The sequence below is a fragment of the Serinus canaria genome, chromosome 9 (genome assembly GCF_022539315.1).
Source record: "Serinus canaria isolate serCan28SL12 chromosome 9, serCan2020, whole genome shotgun sequence".
Classification (NCBI taxonomy): domain Eukaryota; kingdom Metazoa; phylum Chordata; class Aves; order Passeriformes; family Fringillidae; genus Serinus; species Serinus canaria.
This window is the reverse complement of record NC_066323.1, coordinates 7,840,649-7,864,335: the sequence shown is the minus strand read 5'-3', so window position 1 is coordinate 7,864,335 and position 23,687 is coordinate 7,840,649. Positions and strand designations below refer to the sequence as shown.

Genomic DNA, 23,687 nt, shown 5'->3' with positions numbered 1-23,687 from the left:
TTCAGGAGAGAATTTGTGTTGCCATTTACATGAAGTAAATGGTAGTTCTGTGTTAAGCTTTTGTATCCCAATCAAAAATGGCTCTGTATGGCATACAATGTCCTTGCAGGGACAGGAAGGGCACAAGTGAGTACCACAGGCACGACACATGTAAGTCACAGCACTATCAGAGGTGCTCTGCAGTGAGAGATTAGGCTGCTGTAGGAATCTGTAGGGAGCAGTCACAAGTGCCTAAATCCTTCTCTGTCCCACCCAGACACCCACAGCAAGGATACCCACCAGAGACTGCTGAGAATTTTGGAGCGAGGCTGTGGGCATGGTTTAGGTTTAGGTTTAGGTTTAGGTTTAGGTTTAGGTTTAGGTTTAGGTTTAGGTTTAGGTTTAGGTTTAGGTTTAGGTTTAGGTTTAGGTTTAGGTTTAGGTTTAGGTTTAGGTTTAGGTTTAGGTTTGCTTGGAGCCTGAGCCCTAGCAGTCAGCATGAATTCTCTGTATTAACAGTGTTCGTTACATTTCCTTTAACCTACTTCTGGGTTTTATGTGGCTGCTCTCATCTGTCTGAAAGTTTTGGGGCTTTACCACTTTTGCTGTAACTTTTGCTGTTATTGAAAAAGTGCTTTACCACCCTGTGTGGGAAAATCCACAGCACTGTCAGCCCTTATCAGATTTCTTGCTCAATGAGGTCAACTGGTGTTTGGATATTGTTGTATTGTGTCTACAAAGGAATGGAAAAAGCGTACAGCATGTAATCTGAAAGTAGTTGTGGTCTTAAAAGTCAGGTTGGGCATAGAAAAAGGCTGCTAAATATTTTTTTTCAGAAGTCAGAAACTATTAAATATCTAGAGATTTTTTTTTTTACCTGCTCTATTTTCAACTTTTAAGAAAAAAGCGGCCAGAAAGAAATTACTGCCAGGACACAAAAACCCAGTGAATTTCCCTCATGAGTAGGACATGCAAAATCTAAAGTGCTTCACTTCAGAGGCCTTATCTTTTGAATATCAGTTGTGACTGATACATGTACACATATACACATATATATATATAACTGATATATATATATATATATATATATATATATATATATATATATGACTGATATAGTCATAAGGTATGTTCTAATCATTACTAGCTAGAAAGAAGTATGGGAGTAAATGTCAGTGTTAGTATATTAATTACTGTTATGCATATGTGTATATATTTAAATTTCTACATTTTAAAAAACAGTGAGCTTCCTTTGTTGGCTGTAACCCACACTGGCTTCATTTCAGCAGATCAAATCCATCCTTAAGTAATTGTAATGAAGAATTATGTCTTCCTCTCTGTCCTCACTTTAAATCCTTTATGCAATATGTTTTGTGCTGCACTAGATCTGCCTGGCCTTAGGAAATCACCATGTTTTATTTTGACTGGGTAATATTTCTAAAGAAGAATACTGAAATCTGAGTAATTAGTTAATTCTGTGCCCTGCATGTAAATTCTCATGATCTCAAGCAAACAAAGAAATTACTTGGAAGTCTTCACAGTGTGGGAGCAATTTGCTAACCTGCAGTATCTCAGTTATATCAGATATTTCACAAGCATGTGTGTGTACTAGTTTCTATGGATCTCAATTTATTACCAATCTACTACAATCTGCTGGAATAGGACCTAATACTAATAACTCCTAGCAATTACACTATTTTTGTATATGAATTATTCACCTGCTCTTAGCTAATTGATTACTCAATCCTGAGGTATTACAGAGCTAAATATATTGTTATGACCAAGCAGAAGCAGTGGAGCTGCAAGATTAAAACCAAAATCACAAGGAGGGCCTGATGGGTAGTTCACAAATATGGGTAGTTGATGAAATATGTACACAGGTATGTGGGCTGTCATTTTGGCCCACAGTAAGGCCCAGTCTGTAGCAGCCACATTGTCTAAAGGTAGCTCAAATTTAGGTTCAGAGGTGCATCTTTTCAGTGTAGATGCACAGTTGAGATGAGATACAGCTCCTGTGTGACTTTTAGTCCTCTATTCATATTATTCCTTTCTGTAGGTGATTTAATTAATTTACCTCTCCATTAACAACTATGCTCTGGTTCCTATAATGTAGGTCAACTAATTAAGATATATAAAAATATTTCCCCAAGGTCGTTTGTTTTGGGAACAGTGAATGTGGGACAATTCCTTTTATGTGAAGAGTTCAGATCATTTCAGAAGAAGCAAAATATTATAAATGGTGACTTTGATGGTGAAATATATTTCTAATAAAGATGCAGAGGAACTTCCACAACAGCTGGAGCAAATCCATTAGACATTGCAGCAGACAACTACACCAACTTCAGTAAAGGGCATGAATTTTGAGATAGGGTGGAGTGTATTACCTCAGCCCCTTATGCTTCTCAAAGTTGGGTTGGTTGGGTTTTGTTTGCAGCCATGAAATGCACTTTCTGAACAATCATTGTTCTTTTGAGGCATTACTCTCATTGGGACAAAAAATAAAACCAACCCCAAAAAAAGAGTACGTGTCAGAGAAATCAGAACTGTTTTCTGTATCATCTAGCAAATACTGTATCAACTAACAACAAGTTCTGTTGAAAGAAATGTTCTTATGTCCAGAATGATCTTTTATTACACTTTACACTTGGAGGTAAAGTACAGCAACTGACTCATTACTCAAATTTCATTTGAGCTGTTGCACAACCTCAGTTGAGAATACTTTTCAAGTGAAAAAGACCTTTTTAGCACTGTGAAAAACAACAAAGAATTTCCTCTTAAATGCAATTACATAGGTGGAATTGGAGTTTCTTCTACTCAGCTATTGACATGCTGTCATTTCTTTTCATTCCATAGCATTGACATAATTTTGAGATTTTACAATTAGACCAGTCTTAGAAATTCTTGTAGTGATTTCCAATTCAAAACTGGATGTGATATTTATTGCTGATTCTGTTTCTACTGCAACAGTGAGACTTTCATCATATACTACCTACAAGGAAGATACCATTGCAAAAACATATAGTTTTAAAAAATGTTATTTACATTCAGAAATAGAAGCTTCACAGTACTTCAAACTAGCCAGAATGCTGGACCAGGGAGGTTTTTACCACTGTGCTCATTTTTGTAAGCCAGTAAATTATTCACTCTGACTTCCCTTAAGTCCAAGTCTATCCAGTGTTGATATTTTTTCTGTGTTTATGTTTCCATTACACTGCACACAGGTTCTTTCAGTTCTTACTATTGTGCTTGAAGCCTCAGATATTAAAAGAGCCAGTATTTTCAATTTAAGTACCTCTCTATCTATATTAGATATATTTATAAAAGTGATGGGAGTGTTTTTTAAATTAATTTATAAAATTAAATATTTTGCTCTTGCATACCCATTTTATGATGTTCTGGCTGTTGAAAATGCTCCTGCTCCATCTAGTAGGCACCAAATGTTTTTGTAAGACAGGTATGGAGAGCTCATGCATGACTGCCATTTCTGCTGGTTCCACACCTCTCATGCACTCAGGTTTTCTGCAGCACAATCATTTTGGAGCACCAGTTATGATTTATGCCAGGGGTTATTTTCAGAAAAACTCCCTGGTTTAATTCTAATTGATGGCTTCAATTCCTCTTCTGAGAAAAGACTCCTTATCAGGACAGGCATGTGTGATAGCAAATCCTGGCATAGAAACAGGATCTGTGAGTGGAGGTGAGCCAAAGAGTTTGTTAGAGAAACACAGCTATGGAAACAAAAATCCTGAATTAGTTTATATTGTCATCTGAGCAGGATGCACAAATAGTAACTGTATGAGGACAAAGTAATTCAGCCAGAGGAGATATTAATAGGTTGTGGTAATCTCTAGATAATATTCCTGCTAGTGTTTCATTATATTTGATGGGGCTTTTTAAGGCAGCACATCACAGCAGAGAAACCATCCTGCCAAAATTATTGTGACAGAGACTTGCAGAATGACCTGACAACCCTGGGGAGCTTGGCCACCCGTTCAGTTTTGTTTCTTTTTCCTTCTGCTGTTGAAGAAGGAAGGAGAAAGAGTTACTGAGATGAAATGATCTGATATGTGTGTGCTCTATGGTCACTGTGGTGAGGCTCTTCCCAGAAGTGTGCTCTCAGTTACCCGAAGAAGCCAGCTCAGAAATACCTACTGATAAAATTTTGTTGCAACAACACAATGTAGTGCAGGGTAAGTTTATACTTATAGCAACAATGCTGCTAATTGCTATTTGCACAGTCCAAAGTGATATAAATAGCTAGCTTTGATCTAAATACCAGCACAGGCAGGAGCTGATAGAGAAATGCATCTCAAAAAATCAAGGGTGATAGGAAATAGCAGAGTTTACCTCAGTTTCAAGGTTTCACTTACAACCTTGGCTAAAAACAGGTCTTTTCCCAATGCTTTGTTGTCCATTGCAGCTCCTGAATTCTAACCCTTGTTGAGGAACTTCCTCTGTGAAATAATGTTTTTTCTTCACTGTAGCATGGCATGACTAACTTGCCAGAGACAGCACAATTGAGAAAGCAGAAATTGTTTTCTTATTACTCTCTCCTTCTTATCATCCATATTGTGCTGGCATTTCAGGGATTCTCAAAGCTCTCAAAGCTTTTCTCATGGGAAGTGGCTCAATGTGTGAGCTCTCAGTAGTGCTGCAGGGCCACAGGACATCACAGCTGCTGAAGTGAGAAAAACCAGCCCAAAGGGCATCTCTGTAAAATACTCCTTGAGGGAAATGTGGTCTTGGTGTATGCAAGGCCACAGTGTTTCCTTAGAAACCCAGATCAATCATTCAAGGAAATGTGAGCTAGTTCATGCATTGTAATTAAGTTCCATACCAAGAAGTTTCCTTTGCTGGAAGAACCTCTGACAACATGGTATCAGTGAGCCTGTGTGTGATCCTGCCACAAACACACCCCAATTCTGCCAAGCAGGGGTGCCAGCAGGGCCCTGCCATACTCAGGGCTTTGCCAGGCTGGTGGTTGCTGAGCTCCCTCTGCTAGGACAAGTTTAACTCCCTCCACAGAGGGAAAGCTGGCCTTGACCTCCTGAGCAGTGTTTCATGTCACTGTTTCCATGCCAGGAAAGCTGCTGAGTCAGGTATTTCTGGGACCAGAATATTCTACCTTTGGCTAACTCTGCTGGTTTGGTGAATCTCTTTGTTTCATGGGGGAAGGAGCAAGGATGCTTGAGTGGAATAAGTTTTACTAGCAACAGATGCCTTCAGATAGGCCCTTAGGGATTTCTCAGATTCTGACCTTTAGGTCAGATGCCTAATCCTTTACCATCCCTGCTGAGATGGCCAGTTTGCTTGGGAATGATCCTGGTGAGGACTTATCCTTGTCAGAACTGCCCATAAACTTCAGGCAGCTCAGAGTTTTGTTGTGTTTGGACTGCTGCCATGCAAACCTCAAATTCTTGTAAAATTTCTCTGAAATGAATAAACAATTCAGTGTGGGAGTTCTCCCCAGCCCCTTTACCTCACACGTCCCAGTTACACTAGAAATTATTTCTAACCTAGTCATGCATATCAAAGGGCAAAAGGGGATGGGAAGAGCTGCCTGTGACAATAATCCTGTCAATTGCTCATATTTTTGTTAAATGTGATCATGGCAGCAGGTGTGTGCTAAGCTCCCCTCATTGCCCATGACAGTCATGGTGCAGCTCCAGTCCTGGCACAATCAGCAGTGGAACATTTGGGGGAGTCTCCCAAACTAGGAACACCTGAGGGGGAGCAGAGAGAGTCACCAGGAGTCCACTGCCAGTGCAAGAGTGGCCAATGGGACCTGAGTGTGGCCAGGGGAGCACTGGTACAGCCCTCACCCACTGCCCTACTTTGGGGTAGATGCTGCAATTGAAGGCATTATGTCAAGACAAATATGAAATCCCAGCTATTTTGAAACACCAGTTGAAGATAAGGTCTGGTTTTCTCAGTATCCATAATGTTTGTCAAGCACTGGTCCATAAAGGAGTAATAGCCTTTGAGACCTGAATAAGTGGTCCCCAGCTAGCCTGCAAAACCACATTTCCTTGAAAAAGGACTGGGGAAGTCCAAAGGAAAGCAGTGAATCTATTGTAGTAGCCAAGTAACATTTTAGTGCTTTTGCATTTCAAGCTGCAAGCTGAAATGTGGCTATTTTATTTTTAAATGCTTGACCAAACCATTCAAATGAGGCTTTAGCAGAAGTGTGATTGTTTTTTTAACCTCAAAAACCTCCTAAAAATTGTGGGGAATGAGGAAATCCCCTTACAGTGGATGCAACAGTACAGTCATGACTCATGATCTAAAGGGCTGACAGGGTCTGGCTGATGGTGTGGCTGTTGTGTGACACACAAACCAGCTAACCAGGCACAGGCAGTGTGTGCAGAGAGATGCTGGATGTATGCATGTGCTGCTATTGATGCCAGGGGTTGCCTACACTTTACTGGCCTCAGGTTGTGTGCTGCTCATGGCTGGCCACACTCCAGTTGCTCTAGACATTATTCCCTAGTGTCCTTCTGGGGATGTGTTTTGGCTTGAGGTAGCTGTGCTTAAAGACTCTCGAGAAGCACAAGCCAGGAAAAGAACACCAGGTACTTGTCCTTTCCTACTGCTCACACCTCTGAAAACTTTGTTTGGAACACTAATAAAGGCAACACTTTCTAGATAATATGTGACATTTGCATAAAAACCTGAGAGATCTAATGCAATTTTATTTTAAAATCTAATTAGTTATTTGTCCAAAAGTGAACTGGTTATATTCATGTTTCTGTGAAATAAGTCAGGCATCTTCAAGATATATGTCTTCAAGTTACCTAGGAGCATTGAACCAATATTAGATATGAAAAGTCCAAAATGTAATAAAAATATTTTACTCTAATCTACTTTTATGTTTTCAGACTGAGATCATCTTATTGCCTATTCTTGCATTGTATTAAAGGACGGAAATCTAGCCACTGATTTTGTTTATTTTATAAAAGAAATGAAACAGAAACATTAGCATAGCTCTGACATATAGTTTTATTTTATTCTGTATTAGTTATTCTTAGAAAATAAACCTTTTTTTTTTTCTTGGGAATTTTTTTCCCAGTTTGCAGGTATAAAAATGACAGAAAAATCCAAGCTGAAGTTTAAAATGAGCTGAAAAAAATTACAGTCCAAGATGTGCTTAGGTCTTTTAATCTTATCAACAAGGCACAGGACTGAAGAACTGAGAAATGACCTTCAGAGGGTTTTTGTGTGTAGTCAAAGCCATAAACAGGAATACTAATTTTTTTTTCACATGTGCTTGGTTAACACACTCTACCCTCTTGTCTTTCAGCCACATAATCAATGAGCTGATAGAAACAGAACGGGTTTATGTAGAAGAACTTCAAAGTATAATAGAGGTAAGAAACTGTTCTGAAATTACTTTTTGGTGCTTAACCTCTCAGTCATCCCTGCAGGTGCACATCCTTCAAGGGCTGAACACTCCCACCTCCTGTTTATAACACACAGGCTGTGTTGGCAAGATAGCTCAGCCTTGGAGATGGAGAATGGGAAGGATGTTTTGAACATCCTTCCTCAGGCCTTAAAGGAAAAGGCACCTTCTCTGGCCCAAACCCACAGAATGGCAGTTTGCATTCTGAAAGTTATGGACAGAGAAAGAGTTAATAATGTCTTTTCAAAATATTACCAGTGGGTCTCAGAAGCAGCACTTTGATGTCAATGGGGCCAGACACTAAATTTCTGTGAATCTGCATTTGGAAAATGATTGAGGAAGAGGAAGGCACCCCTCCTGCTCTGCTTTATTGTCCCACGTTGTGCTTGAACACAGAAAAAAAAGCTCATGCTACAAATATAATTCTTGAAACTGATAGGATACCAGAATACAGGTGTGTGTGGAGTCTGAGGTCCCCAATCTGTGGGAGGACAGTAGGGATCAATCCTACTGAGGAGCTGAGTAGGGATCAATCATGCTTCTATTTAGGTGGGACTTTTGGGAACATGTGGTTGATCCTTCATTGCATTTGTTCCATGGGAGCTGGCAGCTCTGGTAATTAATATACTGCTCTTGAGATTAAAGTCTGAATGATCTTTACTCAAAGTTATTATTGAAGAAACACAATACAGTTTTTACAAGAAACAAACAAAAATAGTCCAACAAATAAATCCAAACTAACTCTTGTGCAATGAAGCAAGGTAGCAGGAAGATATCTGTCAGTCAGTCTTAGCAGTCTCCATCCTTACATGACCCAAATGGCTTTTGAATCCAAGAGACATAATTTTGTCTATTTTTTCTTAACCTCTGTGACCTGTTCATTTGTGGTTAAAATGTGTTTGCACGGTCACAGGGGAAAATCAGAAGCATCAGGAATTCATGGGAGCAGCAAAGCAGCAGGCATGGGAGAAGCTTTGTTTGCTCTGTGGAGCACATGAACTTTGGGGCTTTCCAGTGCCTTGAACACAGTACTTCTTCTCTGGTAAAACCAGGCTGGTTTTATTTTCCACTCTTCCCTGCAGGGATATGCTTCAGAAATGGACAATCCCAATTTAGTACATCTGATTCCATCTGCACTTCAGAACAAGAAGGAAATTCTTTTTGGGAACCTCCCAGAAATCTACTATTTCCACAACAGGTACATGGGAACTGGTGGTTGTCCTGCATCCTTGAGTGCCACCATCACATCCAGTCCTTTTCTGCTGGATACTTTGTCATGCTCTCACATTCCCTGGCAGGAAAAGTCATCCTCACTGGTCTCTGTGTGTGTCCTGTAAAACCCATGTGTAGAGAATACCTCCAGGATAATCTATTTCATCTTTTTTTGGGGTGAAGATTGTACTCTTTGTGCATTTACAAGTGATTTCCCCCGGCAGGATCCATTTTGAAGGTCCCTTGGTGTCAGCATTTTACCACCTCTCTTGGTACCCTGGTAGATGTCACAGAACTAAATGCTGATATTTTCTGTCTGGCAAGACACCTCTCTGAGGAAGTTTTCTTAGTGTTCAGCTTATTTGTCCTGTATTTCTGTTATCAGATCAGAAGATATTATATATTTGACACCACTTTTCTTTTTATCCCACATAAAAAATCACAAACTTTTCCAGAGGCCATGTCCATACTGTGGACAAGGCAATCCAGAGCCCTTAACTACAGAATACAAGTTATGAACAAGATAAACCCTTTTGCAATCAGCTTTTAAAGCACAAAGCTTAGGGCAACTTCTATAAATGTCCTGCTTTTCCTAGCCTTGCTTAAGCAAAACTGGCTGTAACCAAAGTGGGAACTTAGGAATTCTTTTAAATAATAATTGCCTGTAAGATGTAACAAATAGTTGAACAACATAAATTTTAAAAATCTCTTTTGCAATTCTTAATATTATGCCAGAGTAGTTAATACATGGTAGAAAAAATTATTTTCCAGTTTTTATATTATTTTCAAAGATTGTGTCTTCCACTTGGAGAAGGGTATTCCTCTCCCTTTGCATGCCCAGTCTTTCTTTCCCTAAAGGTTTAGTGCATTGACTGTCACTGCAGAAGCCTTTGGATTACATCCCATATTTTCACTGCTTGCTGATTGAGCAACTGCATCAGACAGAGCATTCCTGTCTTTTCTAGCTGTTCTGAAAAGTCCTCATACCCAAATGGAAAGCAGGTATTTGGGCTGCAGATTGGAAACAAATTTTCAACAGCCAGAGGAATCAGATGTAGCAGATAAAATATGATAATATTTGTGATTTAGGGAATCAGGTGGAAGCCACATCCCATTTTTTGAAAACATATATTTCTTGGTTTGTTTCCTTTCCCGTTGAATCCTCATATTACAAAAGTGAAGGCTTTAAGTTGGATTTCCACAAGCTAACAAACAATGTGAATGGGATTTTACCTTACTCTTTACTCTTTTTTTCTCCCTCTCAGGATTTTCCTTAAGGAGATAGAAAATTGCATTGAAAACCCTGAGCTTCTTGCCCGATGCTTTTTGAAAAGAGTAAGTGTATCCTTTTTCAGGTTTGAATGGATATCTATGGTTTTATCCTACAGCACTTACAGATTTACTCTCCTCTTTTCAGTCTGTTTGCTTTTGTGAAGGAGGGAAACTCCTCTAAGCAGATATTCCCAAATCAAGCCACTGTTACCAAGCATATATTCTGATATCTGACCCTTCTCCTGGTTTACTGACAGGAAGAGATCTGCTACCAGTGTTTTACAAGTATTTTAAGTCCCATTTAAAAGAAAAAACCCAACAAATAGCAGTGATTCAAATGTTTGACATGCTTTTCATATCAGACATCTATAGCAGGAGAATGATGCAACCCAGACACCACCCAGCAGTAAATAGCAGAGGATGGTATTGGTGTCACAGCAGGCTGCTCTGAGTGCAGACAACACATCCTGCTTTATCTTATCTCTCCTCTGCACAATTCAGGACACTTGGTCTCCTAGAACTGTCCCAGCACAATCTGCTGCTGTCCTTGCATGGACCCCACCAGCCCCATAAGACTCTGTGAGGTCGATTCCCTTCTCCACATCACTCACCAAGTGGGATTCTCCCCTCTGCTGAGGTGACTCTCAGTGCCCAAGTGCTGCAGCTCTCTCCAAGAGCTCCCTGTGATGTCCCTCCTCCACCTCCACCCCCACTCAGCCTGACCATTAGTTCTTTCCTGCAGCACAACCAAAGGTGCTTGTTTATATAGCTCTCTTTCAGGGGCCCTGCTAATGAAATAAAAAATCTGTTTTGGTGGTTTGCTACTGCTTTCAGGGTTTGACAAAACAGTGTGAATAAGGCTCTGTGTTTTGCACAGGAAATGGAAGTGGCATGAGAAATGAGAAAATCTCCCCACTGTAGTCAAAGGTACCTCCTGCTTCTACTGTACACTGCAGGTAGCATTTGCTGCTTTTCCAGAGCACACATTAAAGACAGACATATTTAGATGAACCAGTCAGAGGTGCTGAGCACTGCCATATTACTGAGATTTAATGGGAATTTGAGCATGTGATACTTGCAAAGGGTATGCTTCCAATTTACAAACAGGTCAGGCTGGAGAAAATCATACAAGTGTAAATGTGATCATATGTCCATTGGATTATTTTCTGTTCAACAACTTAGCATTTAGAACTTGAGTGAATGACACTACTAAGGCATATGTTGTTATCCTAGGATTCAGATGCTGGGCAGGAGAATACTGTGGTGAAATCATTATGCAAATGAGGAAAAGCAGCCTTTGAAGAATGCAGACCTCTGAAACCCAAGAAATGTAAAATAGTCCATGTGCTGCATATATCCCTAAAGAATGCAGCTAAATAAAAATTCTTGGTATAGAAATGTAGAAATGAAGGAGGTTAAAACTCTATATTTAAATATTGTAGCTTGTCTCTCTGTAAAAACAGCTATTAAGCCCAATTCTCCTCACTATTACACCAATATGAAAACAGCACTGAAGCTGGGGTTCAGGTATGAAGTGAAAGAAAATCAGTCCCTCCATCACCTTAGCTCATCAGTTTCTGCAGCCTCATCCAACCACACTAAATCCATCAAATAAGAGGTTAAATTGTGCATTTGCTTTCTCCCTATTTCAAATTTCACACTAAGAAAGCACAAGCTTCTCTCTTGAGATGTCTCTGCTCACACAGTAGCACCTTTGATTCCTGCCCTTGTGTTCTGTTTTTAGAAGAAGCCACATAAAGTCCAGAAATGTGTTGTTTCTGTTGGACTGCCTTTGGGAGGCACAAACAAAAGTCTGGTTGTGTGTTTGTGTTCCCCATGAGTTGGCAGCTTTTTATGCCTTCCTGCTGCTGAGCAGAGGCTTCTGGCTGCCCTGTGAGTTATGGCTGTGCTTGCAAAGACAGGGGCAAACAGAAGCAGCTGCTGTTCCAAGTGATGCTGAGCTCTGGGAGGAGCTCACACTCTTGCAGGTTCTCCCCCTTTGTATGGCTGTGACCATCCTGCCACAACAACAGGCTGGGCCTTTGATTGGAAACAGACAATTTTTTAAAAATTAATATTTTGGAGAGTTTTACTCTGTCTGATCACACTGGGCCTTTTCAGCCCTGATTCCAGAGCTGCTTGAAAGTATCCTAAGAGCTGCAGTGAGGCACTCTGGTGCCAGAGTCACTCCATCCCCTGCCATTCATTCCTCTGCCATGTCCCCAGACACCCTCCCAGCTCCACCAGTGCCACCTGAGCAGCTGTCACCATGAATGTGAACCCTGCATCTCAGGTGGTGGGAGAAACAGCCTGTGGAGTCTCTCTCTGGCTTTGTCTCCTAGAACATGGCAGCAGAATCTGCTAAAAGATGAGCCAGAAATGCCTCTCTTGTTCTCCCTCCCACTTTGCCTGACCTAGTTTAGGGCATGATCTTCTGGTGAGCTAAATTACAAGTGAGCCAGCTCAACTTTACCCACATGGCAGCTGTTTTGCCATCACCAAGATGCTTGACCTTCCTTACAGCTCTGTGTAGTCAAGGACTACATAGCATTCAAAGACAGGAGGGATGTGCACTGAATTCCTTGCAGAATGGTCTTCTGGTGCTTTATCAGCAACAGGAGGAGTTCTCTGGGCTGATCTGCTTCCCAAAGGGCTGTGAAGAAGGAAACTTTACCAACCAAGGCAAGAATGCCCAGGATGGAAGCAAAGGTGTGTCAGACTGCTTACCAGAATGTGCCAGGTGATGTGTCTGGCAGGAGGGATTCACTGTGGATTACCACTCTTCATTTATTCATATTGCTACCTTTAAAAAAGGAAATAGTTTAATAGGAGCCAGCAGTTGGGACATTTGGTGATTCAGGGAGAAAGAAGCATTTAGAAAAGGAATCTACCTGTGAAAGGACAGTAGCAGCTGACCAGAAAGCTGTGAGTTGGATTCAAAGGTCTAAATTCTTGACTAATGCAAAAATTATCCATAAATCAGCAGGTAAAAAGATAATTGGAACTGTGCTTATATGCCATGTGCATTGGAGCTTACAGAGCTCTCAGGGTGGACAGGAAAAATCAGGGTGGAAAGGAAAAGCTTTGCAGGAGAGAGGAGCATGATGTAAAAGTACCAGCAAGAAGTCAGAACCTTTGCATGTGAAAATAGAGATGTGTGGCATATTTAAAACTGGGATTTTAATAATTAGGCAATCAATTATTTCTTGCCATTTTAAAGCCTGAGCCTAATTCTATTCCTAACACTATTGCAAAACTTAAAGCTGTAATTAAATGTGTAGGTATCTGCCTTAGCAGGTGTCACTGATTTAGGCAGCAGTAGATTGCACTGGCATAGGGTGGTTCCACTATGGCAAATTACTAGTAAATTGTTGGTTATTGTGCCTTTCCTTCAAGTTTAAATTGTTTTTTTTTTTTTTCCCTTATTCCTCATAGATCTCTTGGCTGTTGCTCTCTCTTTTCTTCTTACCCAGTCCAGTTAGGTTTCTGTGGGCTAGGATGAGATTGTAATGCTTGATTATGCTCTGCTGCTATTTTTAGTTCTGTGGGGTTTTCCCCTTGCTAACTTCCCTCCAGGGCAACATGCACAAATAATTATATTTTTGTGAAGAAAACTCTGCACCTATTTTGAAACAGCACCATAAATATTCTATCGAGTTGCAACAGAAGAGGTTTTTGTGTTGCACAATCCTTGACACAGTGTGGTGGTAGGTGGCGCAGCTCTGATTTCCCAGCTGATTCATCAGGGTGATGTCAGGATGGGTCTGTAGAGGAAGACAGCAGCAGTGCTGATTCCTTCTGGTAATTGTATAAAAGGAAGTGATTTCCCTGCAGCAGGAGTGTATGGGAACTTCCTGGTGGGCTGAGAGTGCAGAGGAACAGTCCAGGAATTGCTGAGATTTATTTTTGGTGTTTTCTTTGATTTGCTGAGGTCACATCCAGCAGGGTAGGTGCAGATGAAGGTGGGAAGCTCCTGGCTGGTCAGGCACAGCCAGCCCTGCTCAGGAGCCCCATGGCACTGCCCCCTGCCCCCCCGGGTGCACAGGCAGCCAGCCCAGGAGCTGGCAGAGGAACACCCATCCCTGCATGCACCCACAGAGCCAGGGGGCTCAGAACACCCTCGCTGGGCTTTTGCAGAAATTGTCTCTGTTTTCTCTGAAGTCAGGGAGATTTTTGCCATGGACCTCAGTGAGAGCACTTGGAGTGTAGTCAAAGCTAAATAAAGTGAATCCACCCACTTCTAATTTGGAGAGGACAGGGTTTGAGCACATCCCTCTGCCTGGCCTGGGACATCAGCAAGACAAACTTCCTCCTTTTTAATTTGTCCTTGTACTGTAAGGAGCCAACACTATTTTTGAAGTCTGTTGAACTGCTAAACCTTAGTCATCATTAACAATTACAGTGCAAGTATTGTTAATAAAATGGTTAATAAAGTTTGAATTTCTAATGTTTCTTTTTTGGTTTTTTTTTTCTTTTTTTTTTTTTTCTCCAAACCATCAATTCTCCTCCCTGAAAAAGACACTGGTTTTGCTGTTAGATTATTTATCTTCCTGTCTGCAGTCTCCTTGCTTTGTATGAAAAGTAAGGGAAAAAAAAAATCTCACTTTCAGGTGTATTTAACTTAATCAGAAGTAAAAAGCAGGTTTGGTGATTTCAGTATGTTTTTACTTACCAAGCTGCACCCATGCAATAATTTATATCTTAGGGTGGAAAGTAAGAAAAAGTGTGATTCAAGAAAGACACTCTCTGGATACTTTTTCCTTCCCTTATCTAAACTCTTCTTTTCTTGCAGAAGGAGGACCTCCAAATATATGAAAAGTACTGTCAGAACAAACCAAGGTCTGAAGCTCTCTGGAGACAGTGTGGAGACAGCATCTTTTTTCAGGTAGAATTTCAGTGCAGACAAGCAGTGCAAGACCCTCAAAGCTCATTTTCCTTGTGTATCTCTATTCTTTAGAAAACCTAGAGCAAAACACAGACTTTCCTGCACACTTCTTCTACTGGTGGCAGGTGCCCAGTGTGTGTCAAGGTTCTCTACAGGAGACTGGGCAGGTAGAGCAGTGGGTAGATTTCCTGGACAGGAGCCTGACTCTGTAGGCTATACCCACACCAAAAAAGTGCTGGCTGATTTGCAAATCCCAGCTGATTGCAATCTCATCCTCAGGGAATGCCAGATTTCAACACCAAGTGGAACCTAACCAAGTGGTCTTGTTCAGATGTATTTTCACTGTGGGATAAGTAACCCGGAAATTCCTTTGCAGATGGAACAAATTTCTCACTCAATTAATTCCCCGACTTATAATCTTCAGATTGTCAAATGATAATGACCTTGGTGACTTGCCTGTGTTTCACGAAACAATTTTATTTTTCTTCTGTGTTGTCTCCTGCAGGAATGTCAGCGTAAATTGGATCATAAGCTCTCACTTGATGCTTATCTCTTAAAGCCAGTTCAGAGAATCACCAAGTACCAGCTGCTGCTGAAGGTAATTCCTCCATGACAGTGCAAAGAATTCCAATCTATGGCTTGCTTTACTTCCAGAATTGCATATCAGTCATGACTACCTGGAAATTAATCCTTACTCAGTTCTTCAGCAAATACTCAGCATTTTTTAGTTGTAAAATGGTAGAAAATTTTTTAATTGTAAATGGTAGAAAACAGTCTTGTACAGGGACTTCTTGTTCCCAATCTATTTTAGATTTTTGATTAGACTTTTCCCCCATACTTCCCAATCTATAAAATAGATTGGAAACTGCTATTACTTAGCAGTACTTATTCTATTACATGTATAGCTCTCTCTATGTAAAATATTTTACTTACTTTTTAAGATAGTAAGTATTTTATTGTTTTATTTATCTTTAAACAGAAATTGAGCTTGGTTTTATTGTGTCAGTAAATGGTTTTACAATTTGAAAACAGGAACTGATGCCTTAAATCCTGTCAGTAACATCTGTCCCTGTTTAACAAAACTCTTTCAGCTCCCCGACATAATATTTTTCCATGGCTGTGACTCAAATCTTTCAGAGGGAGCCACTCCTTTTGCTGCTTCTTTTTGAAAGACACAGCCAGGAACAAACTGTCTGTCATTTTTCCATAGGGTGAATATGTGAATTCCTCTTGATTTGTTGGAACCATGAGTGGTCCATGCTTGAAATTCTGGTCTGAAGGCAATAGAATATATACGTACTCAAAACAATGATATTTTTTTCTTCTTTTTAAGGTTGTGGCTTAAAAAGAAAAAAAAAAAATCTGTCTCCATCTACTCAGTTCTCAAAAATAATATTTACTGACTTTCCCTATGGGAAGGTCATGAAGGTGAATTACATGCTGCTCTCAAGCCTCTGGGCTTAAAGTAGTGTTATGTACTGTCATGAAATTTAGCATTGAAATTTGCAATGAAGATTTTAGGTTGCCATTTAACTTGCTAATAGCTACTATGGCACTGCTCAAAATGTGCCAGTACAAACCATGGGAGGACCTGGTTGGCCATTCTTGTATTTCTGTGAACTGCTTATTGACTTCATGTAAAACTGTAGAATCCAAATAATGAACAGGGATATAGGCAAGGATGCAACTTCACTGATTCCAGTAGATTTACATCAGCATAGTCCAGAAATAAATTAGAACTCTACTTCTTGAAACTATTCTCTGAGAAGGGAAGAAATGTAAAGGTCTCCAGGAAAGCAAGAGTAAACCAGATTTTACTTTTAATTTGAAATATGACTGTAAATAAACCGAAGATTAGATCAAGGAGTAAAATTCTCAAGCAAAACAGGTCTCAGCTATTGGGGTTTGAAGCTGGTCAGACCAGTTTCGTACTTAGCAACAACACATTGGCACTGGCATTTACTTTGTCAGGGTTTATGAGGTCTGGGAAGATGGTGCACTCCTTCCCTGGCTGCAGGAACACTTAAAAGTGTGGAAAAATGGCAGCCAGTGAAAAATTGGTAACAAACAAGTGCTTAAGAAGCTGTGAGCCTTGAGTGGTGGGCAGACTGGGTTTGAATTTTGGGTCACAATTGCTGCAACCCTCTGGTTTCAATCAGTTTAGCTAATGTGCTCATGCTGATAAAAGCAGCATGCTCACATCTCATGAGATCCATCCTCATTCTGGAAAATGTGCAGCAGGTTCTGTAGGAATGCATCCTGGTTTTACCTTCTAATCCCTGGTTACCCAAGGACTTGAGGACAGACTCAAGGTTTGCAGGAACTAACTTTTTGCATCCCTATTTTACAGGAACACATTCACCTCAGCTTTTGGATTAAAATATTTCCAAATTCAAAATGCAGAACGTCAAACCTGCCAAATTCAGACTAGATATTAATTTGTATTTTTAAGAGTGCTAGTGAGTACCTTGTGCAACTAATTGCAAAAGAAAATGGGGAATGGTCTAACACCTGAAATAATTCAACTGAGTTTCTTTTCTAGAAGATGTGAAGAAAAAAAAAACCCTGAATGTAATTCTATGACATGCAAGGAGTTCATTGTAAATATGTCAGAATGGTCCTGTCTCATCTTAAATGAACCCTTTAAACTTGAAAATGTTCAAAATATCAAAATATGTGTTCTCAATGACCACCCTGAATGTCAAATTTGGGGTTTTTTGGGCTTTTTAGTTCCTCTTTTGTTTTCCTCTAGTTCTGCTACTTTGTTTATGCAACACAAATTCCAGGAGGATTGTCTTACAGTGTCTTCTGGTATCAGAAGTTCTCAAGTATTCCCCATATCTTTTTTTAATCAGGAAATGCTGAAGTGCAGCAAGAACTCAGAAGGCACTGCTGAATTGGAAGAAGCCCTGGCCACGGTGCTTGATATCATCAAGTCAGTAAATGATTCCATGCACCAGATAGCAATCACAGGATATGAGGTAACTGCTGCTGCTCCTCCTCTGGTCTGAGCCATCCCATGGTCCTGTCACCACTGATGATGCTGTGCCCGTGGCTGGTACTGTGCTTTATGGAGCCTGTGCCACGTTCCTGAAGGGTGGAACTCAGAGGTGTGATGTGATGAGCAAAAACACATCTTGGCACCCCTGTCATGTGGAGCTGGGGTGTGAATGTGGGGGCACAATGGGGCAAACGCAGGACTTTTGAGTCATTGCACCCAAAACTCTCTTGTAGGTGAGAAGTACAAGTGTAGCAAAACTAACTTAAGAAATTTGCTGAAACCTTGTGGCTCCTATGCAACTCAAGTGTTTTCAAATCTTTTGCACTTAGGGAGAAAAATGCGGCTTTCATTTAAAGTGGGTAATGGAAGCTGCCAGTGATTGGCAAGCTTGTTATCTGAAATATGAAATAACAACCACGGTACAAATCAAAGGGCACAAATATATGTCTCTGCAGAAGCTCCATTGAAGTCATATGACTTTCAAGAACTGGTGCTGACTACATAAAATGAGCCCTTAAGTGAGAAGTGGAAGTGATTGACACATAAATGAGAAACAAGCCTGGCAAAATGAAGCCTGAGAATCATGTGGTTGCCCATTTTGAAATAGCTGCAGGGCGAAAATGTCAAGAAAGAAACAATATACTGAGTATTGTTCAAAGAATTTTTACATCACAGTAACAGGCTTTAATCCAGAAAACTATTTTGTGCAGAATTTGACTTCCTGAGAAGGTGCTGAGGTCTGTACAGACAATGTCTGGGTGGGAAGAGCTATTCTGTTTATCAGGATGAGAGTGGCCCCAGGAGTTTTGATTTCTATGGTTCTCTTTTGAGCAAGTGCATCTGCATCTGGTAGCTGAGGAACCCATGCCTGCTGCCAACATGATTTTATGAATAAATTCAACTGCTTGCTCATTTAACTGCTTGTCAGAGATCCATTGCTGCACACAGCTGGAGATGTGGCCTGTGCATTTCATTTGGGATGAGAATGTGAGTTCTGCCTGCAGCAGCTGCCCTGGGTTGAAGGTGAAGCAGTGGCCACCTTGTTGAACTGGCAAACACTGAATAGCTGTGGTGATTGTGGATCAGAGAAACACCACAAATCATAAAAACAATCTTAGATCTCCTAAACCTAATAGACTTAAATAAAGCACCACATACTTAATCCATTCAGGTCATGGCTAAGTCTGAGTGTCTCAGAGACTTATTTTAGTTCATTTTAAAAAAACTCTTTAGAGCCTGTATCTTATTATTGCAGACTTGAACTAGACAACATGGACATGGGAAGCTCATGGATACAGCACACCTTCTACCTCCCCATTTCCACTGTTTCTTATTAATTCCCAAAGGGAAAGGAGGTTTCCTCCTGTATTTCTCAGTTTAAATGTATGTACTTACAGCAATTCAGCAAAAAATTAATTTCAAAACAGTTCTGTAAAGGGCAGGGAAGAAGAGCTTCTCCAAGAAAGGTAACATATTATCCTGAGTAGGGGGGATTTATCCAGATTCCTGTCCCTATAAATGCTGAGGTCATCTTTTTGGCTATTCCTTGCTTTAAAGTGTGAGTAGTTTTGTACTCAGGAATTCAACAGAACATTCCTGTTCCTCTTCAACTTTTAGTTTTGCATTTTCCAGCCTTTCATGAAATACCAGACAGTAACCCCAAGGACTAGATTTTTGCCTCTGCTTTCTTTGCTGAATTGTAAAACATGGCAGAGTAGGACATGGCCACTGTTTAGCCCAATGCTGACAGCATCCCTGAGATGGTTTGTTACATGATTTTTAAATGGGGTGAAAGTGTGAGAGAGGATGTACCCAATAATTTCTTCTCCCTGTTCCACCTGTCCCAGGTGCTCAGCTGCAGTGCCAAATAAACATCTCCCATAGACAATGAAACCACACCACATCTTGTGAGTCTTTCCCACACAGCCATGATAGAAGTACTTGCCTGGAAAACCTTTCAGAGAGGGATATTATGGCAGTAGGGAAGCAGGTTTTGTGACAGCTGATGAATGCTCCCAACTGCACTTTCTGTTTCTTGGACTTGGGCACGTGCAGAGGAGATGAACTCTTGTGTAAGAAGTTGATAACATGTAAGTCTGGGGTTGGATTGGTGTATGTTTTTTATTTTTAGGCAAAACCACAAAAAAAAAAAAAAAAAAAGAATAAAGCTCAGAGAGCAGAAGATTTAGATGTGTTTCCTACTATTATCCCAATATTTGTACACAATCTGGCCTGGGTAGTTTGTCCATGAATTATGATGAGAGATTCTTATAAATTATCATCATGTATGGCTCATCTTCCATAAACAGGGGATACTATGTATTGCTCCAACAGGGAATAATTAAATTTGAGACAGTGATGGAATCTTCCACTTTAAATAAACTTCCTTTAGGATAAAATATTGCTGCTCACTAGCAGAAATTACCAGAAACAATATCCTCCTATTCGCTGCCTGCACTGAAGACAGTGCAGTGCTGTGGGCTAATATTCAAAGTCTGCTGTGGGGTTGCTGCAGACTGCCATCCCTGTCTGTCTCTTTCTTGTCTCCCACTTCACTCACTATTATCCCAATCCCAGATTCAAGATCGGAGGGACAGACCTGTCACAAGAGTTGAACTGAGCTTCTGGATCTCAGTGCTGTATTGAGCAGTGCCTGGAGTGACAGGAGCCTCTTACCATTGTCAAAACCATGTGGAAAATATGCTTCTATTTTTTTTTTGGTTTTTAATTTAGCTTTGCATATTGACATGGTTTCCACAGGCTTGCAGTTTATAGCTACATGCACATATAAATACAAACACCCCCAGTCCTCTATGCACAGAGAAAAGATCCAGGTCTATACATCAGAGATGACAGACTTCTCTAAATTGCTGAGGCCATCTGAATGGTTTGGAGAGTCTAACAGTACCCTGATATAGAGTGTAAAAGTACCTAATAAAGCTCTGGTTTTGCAGTTGAATGTAGGGTAGAGGAGGGGGAGTGAGAGGAAGAACAGGTTGCAATTCTTAGTATAAGAAATGGGACATTCCCACTTGGAGCCAAGATCTCCACCTTATAATCAACAGAAAATGCAAATGTTGAAAGTAAGTTCTTTAATAATGCACTGGGCTTATTCCCTCAACTTATTATACAAAGCATTCCTAGGAAAACTTGTGTTTAGATAGTTATGATTATCATAATTTGTTGAATCCCATTACCATATAGGCATTGTTGTGTCTTATTTACACACATTCCTCCACTCTTAACTGGGATTGTTCTGGTGGCATCTGAGCTAAATATTTATATCAGTTGAAGTATTTTCCCATCAGTGGTCTTCAGACAAGAGCTTCAAAGGTCTTGTTCCTGCCTGGTTTCACTCTCCCTCAGGTACTTTTATGGCTCCTTGGTGCGTTCACTCCCTCTTTGCCCAGGGCTGTGCAGTGTTGCATAGTTTGCAGATAGTGAGCCAAGAAATTATTGACAAAGCTTGTAAAGACTATTTTGAAACAGGAGGGAATTACATACCTACACAGCTCTAGGCACTGATCCGTGACTTCAGGCATCTAAGCTCTTTCAAGGTTTTGCCCAGGGATGGAGGAAGCTTGTACAAGAGTGGAAACTGAAACTAGGTCTTCCAGAGTCAAAGCCTTTGTTTGGGTATTGGACTGCACTGGCCTTTCTTACTGCCTTGGAGTCAGAGGCCTTGAAACCCAGTTTTGTCAGCAGAAGCTTCCTCTGAGGTGACCAGAGGGGACAGCCTGTGTGTCACATCCAGAGAGATCCTGAGACAGATCTTAAATGCTAGCTATGAGTGGGGAGACAAACTGGGAATTATGGACATGGAAACCAGTGAGTTAATGGTTATGGGAAGAAACCACACAGGCCTAGCAAGAGACATGTGCACTCTCCAACAGAAGGGATGCCTCTGCCTGGAGCCTCAAACACCACCAGAGGAATGAATTGTGCCTGGGACTACTCTGGTTTGAGTGTGATGTATGCTCTCTCTTTTCCTTGCTTGCTAGGGGGATGTCAGTGAGCTTGGCAAGCTGTTAATGCAGGGTTCCTTCAATGTATGGACTGACCACAAGAAGGGGCACAACAAGGTGAAGGACTTGGCTAGATTCAAACCAATGCAGAGACACCTCTTCCTCTATACCAAGATGCTGCTTTTCTGCAAGAAACGGGAGGAGAACACCGATGGCCATGAGAAGACAGCTTCATACAGCTTTAAAAATTCATTAAAGGTAATAAATGCAGTAATGGTGGGGGAGGGAAATAAGTCTGGTGTTCTCACAGACAGGGATGTGAGATCCATATGGGGATTTGAAGAAGGTGCACGTATCTGGAGCTGTCTTGCACCCCTGAATAAATGACAGTTCCCATTTAGTTTTGGGCTGGAGACAGACCAAACCATATGTCCTGCAACTGCAGATGTGAACCTTGTTCTTTGCAACTTGATACAAAGGGGCACCTCGTGTGATCTTGCCCAGCATGCCATGAAGGGAAGCCAGACTGAATGGACCTGCATCTGTCCATGCCTACAGGCATCCTCCAGGTGCCGTTCTATGGCAAGTTTTACTATTGGCACAGCTGAGCAGATATTTTCTGTGGCAGTAACACCTACAGATGAATCAGTGCAGTAGAAGTGCCCTTTTATTTGCAAGAGTGAAATTTCCAGGTATGAGTCAGGACTTTTTTAGGTGGCAATCACAAGTAGGCCACATTTTCCCTCTAAGCACATTGGTGTGACACTTGTGACTTTAACCAGCTAACAGGGATCATCAAGTGTAATGTTCCAAACTTCAGGGTACCCAGACAAGAATTGTAACAGAACCTGCTTCAAGGCTTGAACCAAATCATATAAGTATTTCAAGTTTCTTCCTGTAGAGATAGAAGGAATGGTGGCATAACACTAAATCTTTAAACTGATGCTGATGTGGATGTGAACAAGAGGCATGAGCAAATACAGTAATAGGATGAGAAGCTGGTTAGTAGCAGCTGAACTTCAAGACAGTGATTAAAAATTTTTCATTTAAGAAATCTAGAATTTTTTTTCTTCAGGTTTTTTGTGTCTTCTGGATTTGCAGACTGGTCATTAAATCTCACAAAGCCCCATTCCATCCCTTTTCCTCTCCCACCTCAACAGGTCAGTGATAGTAAGTGAAAAAAATAGTCCTAAAACTGAAAATTTGTCAAGGTGAACAAGAGCCAGGATGGGGTTGAAAACTGATTCACAGATCAAGCAACAAACGAAAAGAGGATAAATTCAAGATTAGACATTAGCTTGGGTTAATTTTGAACATTCTTTTTCCCTTTAGCAATCAAAAAGACGAATAACAACTTAAATATTGAGAAATAACATGGTCTGAATTTTACTTTTAATGACTCCCAAAGGTGTCAGAAGCGAATGCAGCCTTTTAAAAATGCACCTCAGAGGATCAAGCTTAAAGACTCTTGATATTTTCCAGATTCCAGCTTCTTGTTTTCTATTTTGAAACAGATGAGCACTGTGGGCATTACAGAAAATGTAAAAGGGGATAATAAGAAGTTTGAGATCTGGTATAATGGCAGAGAAGAAGTCTATATCATTCAGGTAATGACAATCCTTTTTCTCTCCAAGGGCTATACTTCCTTTCAATTGAATAAGAATGTTCACTGTCCTGTACACTCCAGAAACAATAGCCATTGAAAGCTTCATTGTTAAAGCACTTTCATAGGCACTGAAATGGCTAATTTATTGTGAAAAAGGTCAGGATTTTGGCTAAAAGAAGAAATATAGAAATGGAAAATTCCTTGGAATGCTGGACAGAAAAGCAAGGACAGGACTTTGAATTTGTGGTAACTTTCCCATCTTGAGGAGTGTCTGCTTTGCTCAAAGCTGGCCACAGTGTTCCAGTCCTTGGCAAACCTGAGAGCCAGTGTAAGTCAGGGCAGCCCAGTGATTGGCAGCATGTTTTAAC

The 23,687-nt window shown here is 40.6% G+C and overlaps 1 protein-coding gene across 1 annotated transcript in view; it reads left to right on the top strand.

Annotated features, from left to right (window-relative positions):
• MCF2L2 (MCF.2 cell line derived transforming sequence-like 2) overlaps window positions 1–23,687 on the top strand; it is a 114,903-nt gene that overhangs the window by 66,224 nt on the left and 24,992 nt on the right. Inside the window, exons 16-23 of the mRNA XM_050977881.1 lie at window positions 7,280–7,346; window positions 8,461–8,576; window positions 9,856–9,925; window positions 14,655–14,747; window positions 15,253–15,345; window positions 17,603–17,728; window positions 21,750–21,971; window positions 23,228–23,320. Of these exons, the coding sequence (XP_050833838.1) occupies window positions 7,280–7,346; window positions 8,461–8,576; window positions 9,856–9,925; window positions 14,655–14,747; window positions 15,253–15,345; window positions 17,603–17,728; window positions 21,750–21,971; window positions 23,228–23,320 (880 nt within the window). The remainder of the gene's footprint in view (window positions 1–7,279; window positions 7,347–8,460; window positions 8,577–9,855; window positions 9,926–14,654; window positions 14,748–15,252; window positions 15,346–17,602; window positions 17,729–21,749; window positions 21,972–23,227; window positions 23,321–23,687) is intronic.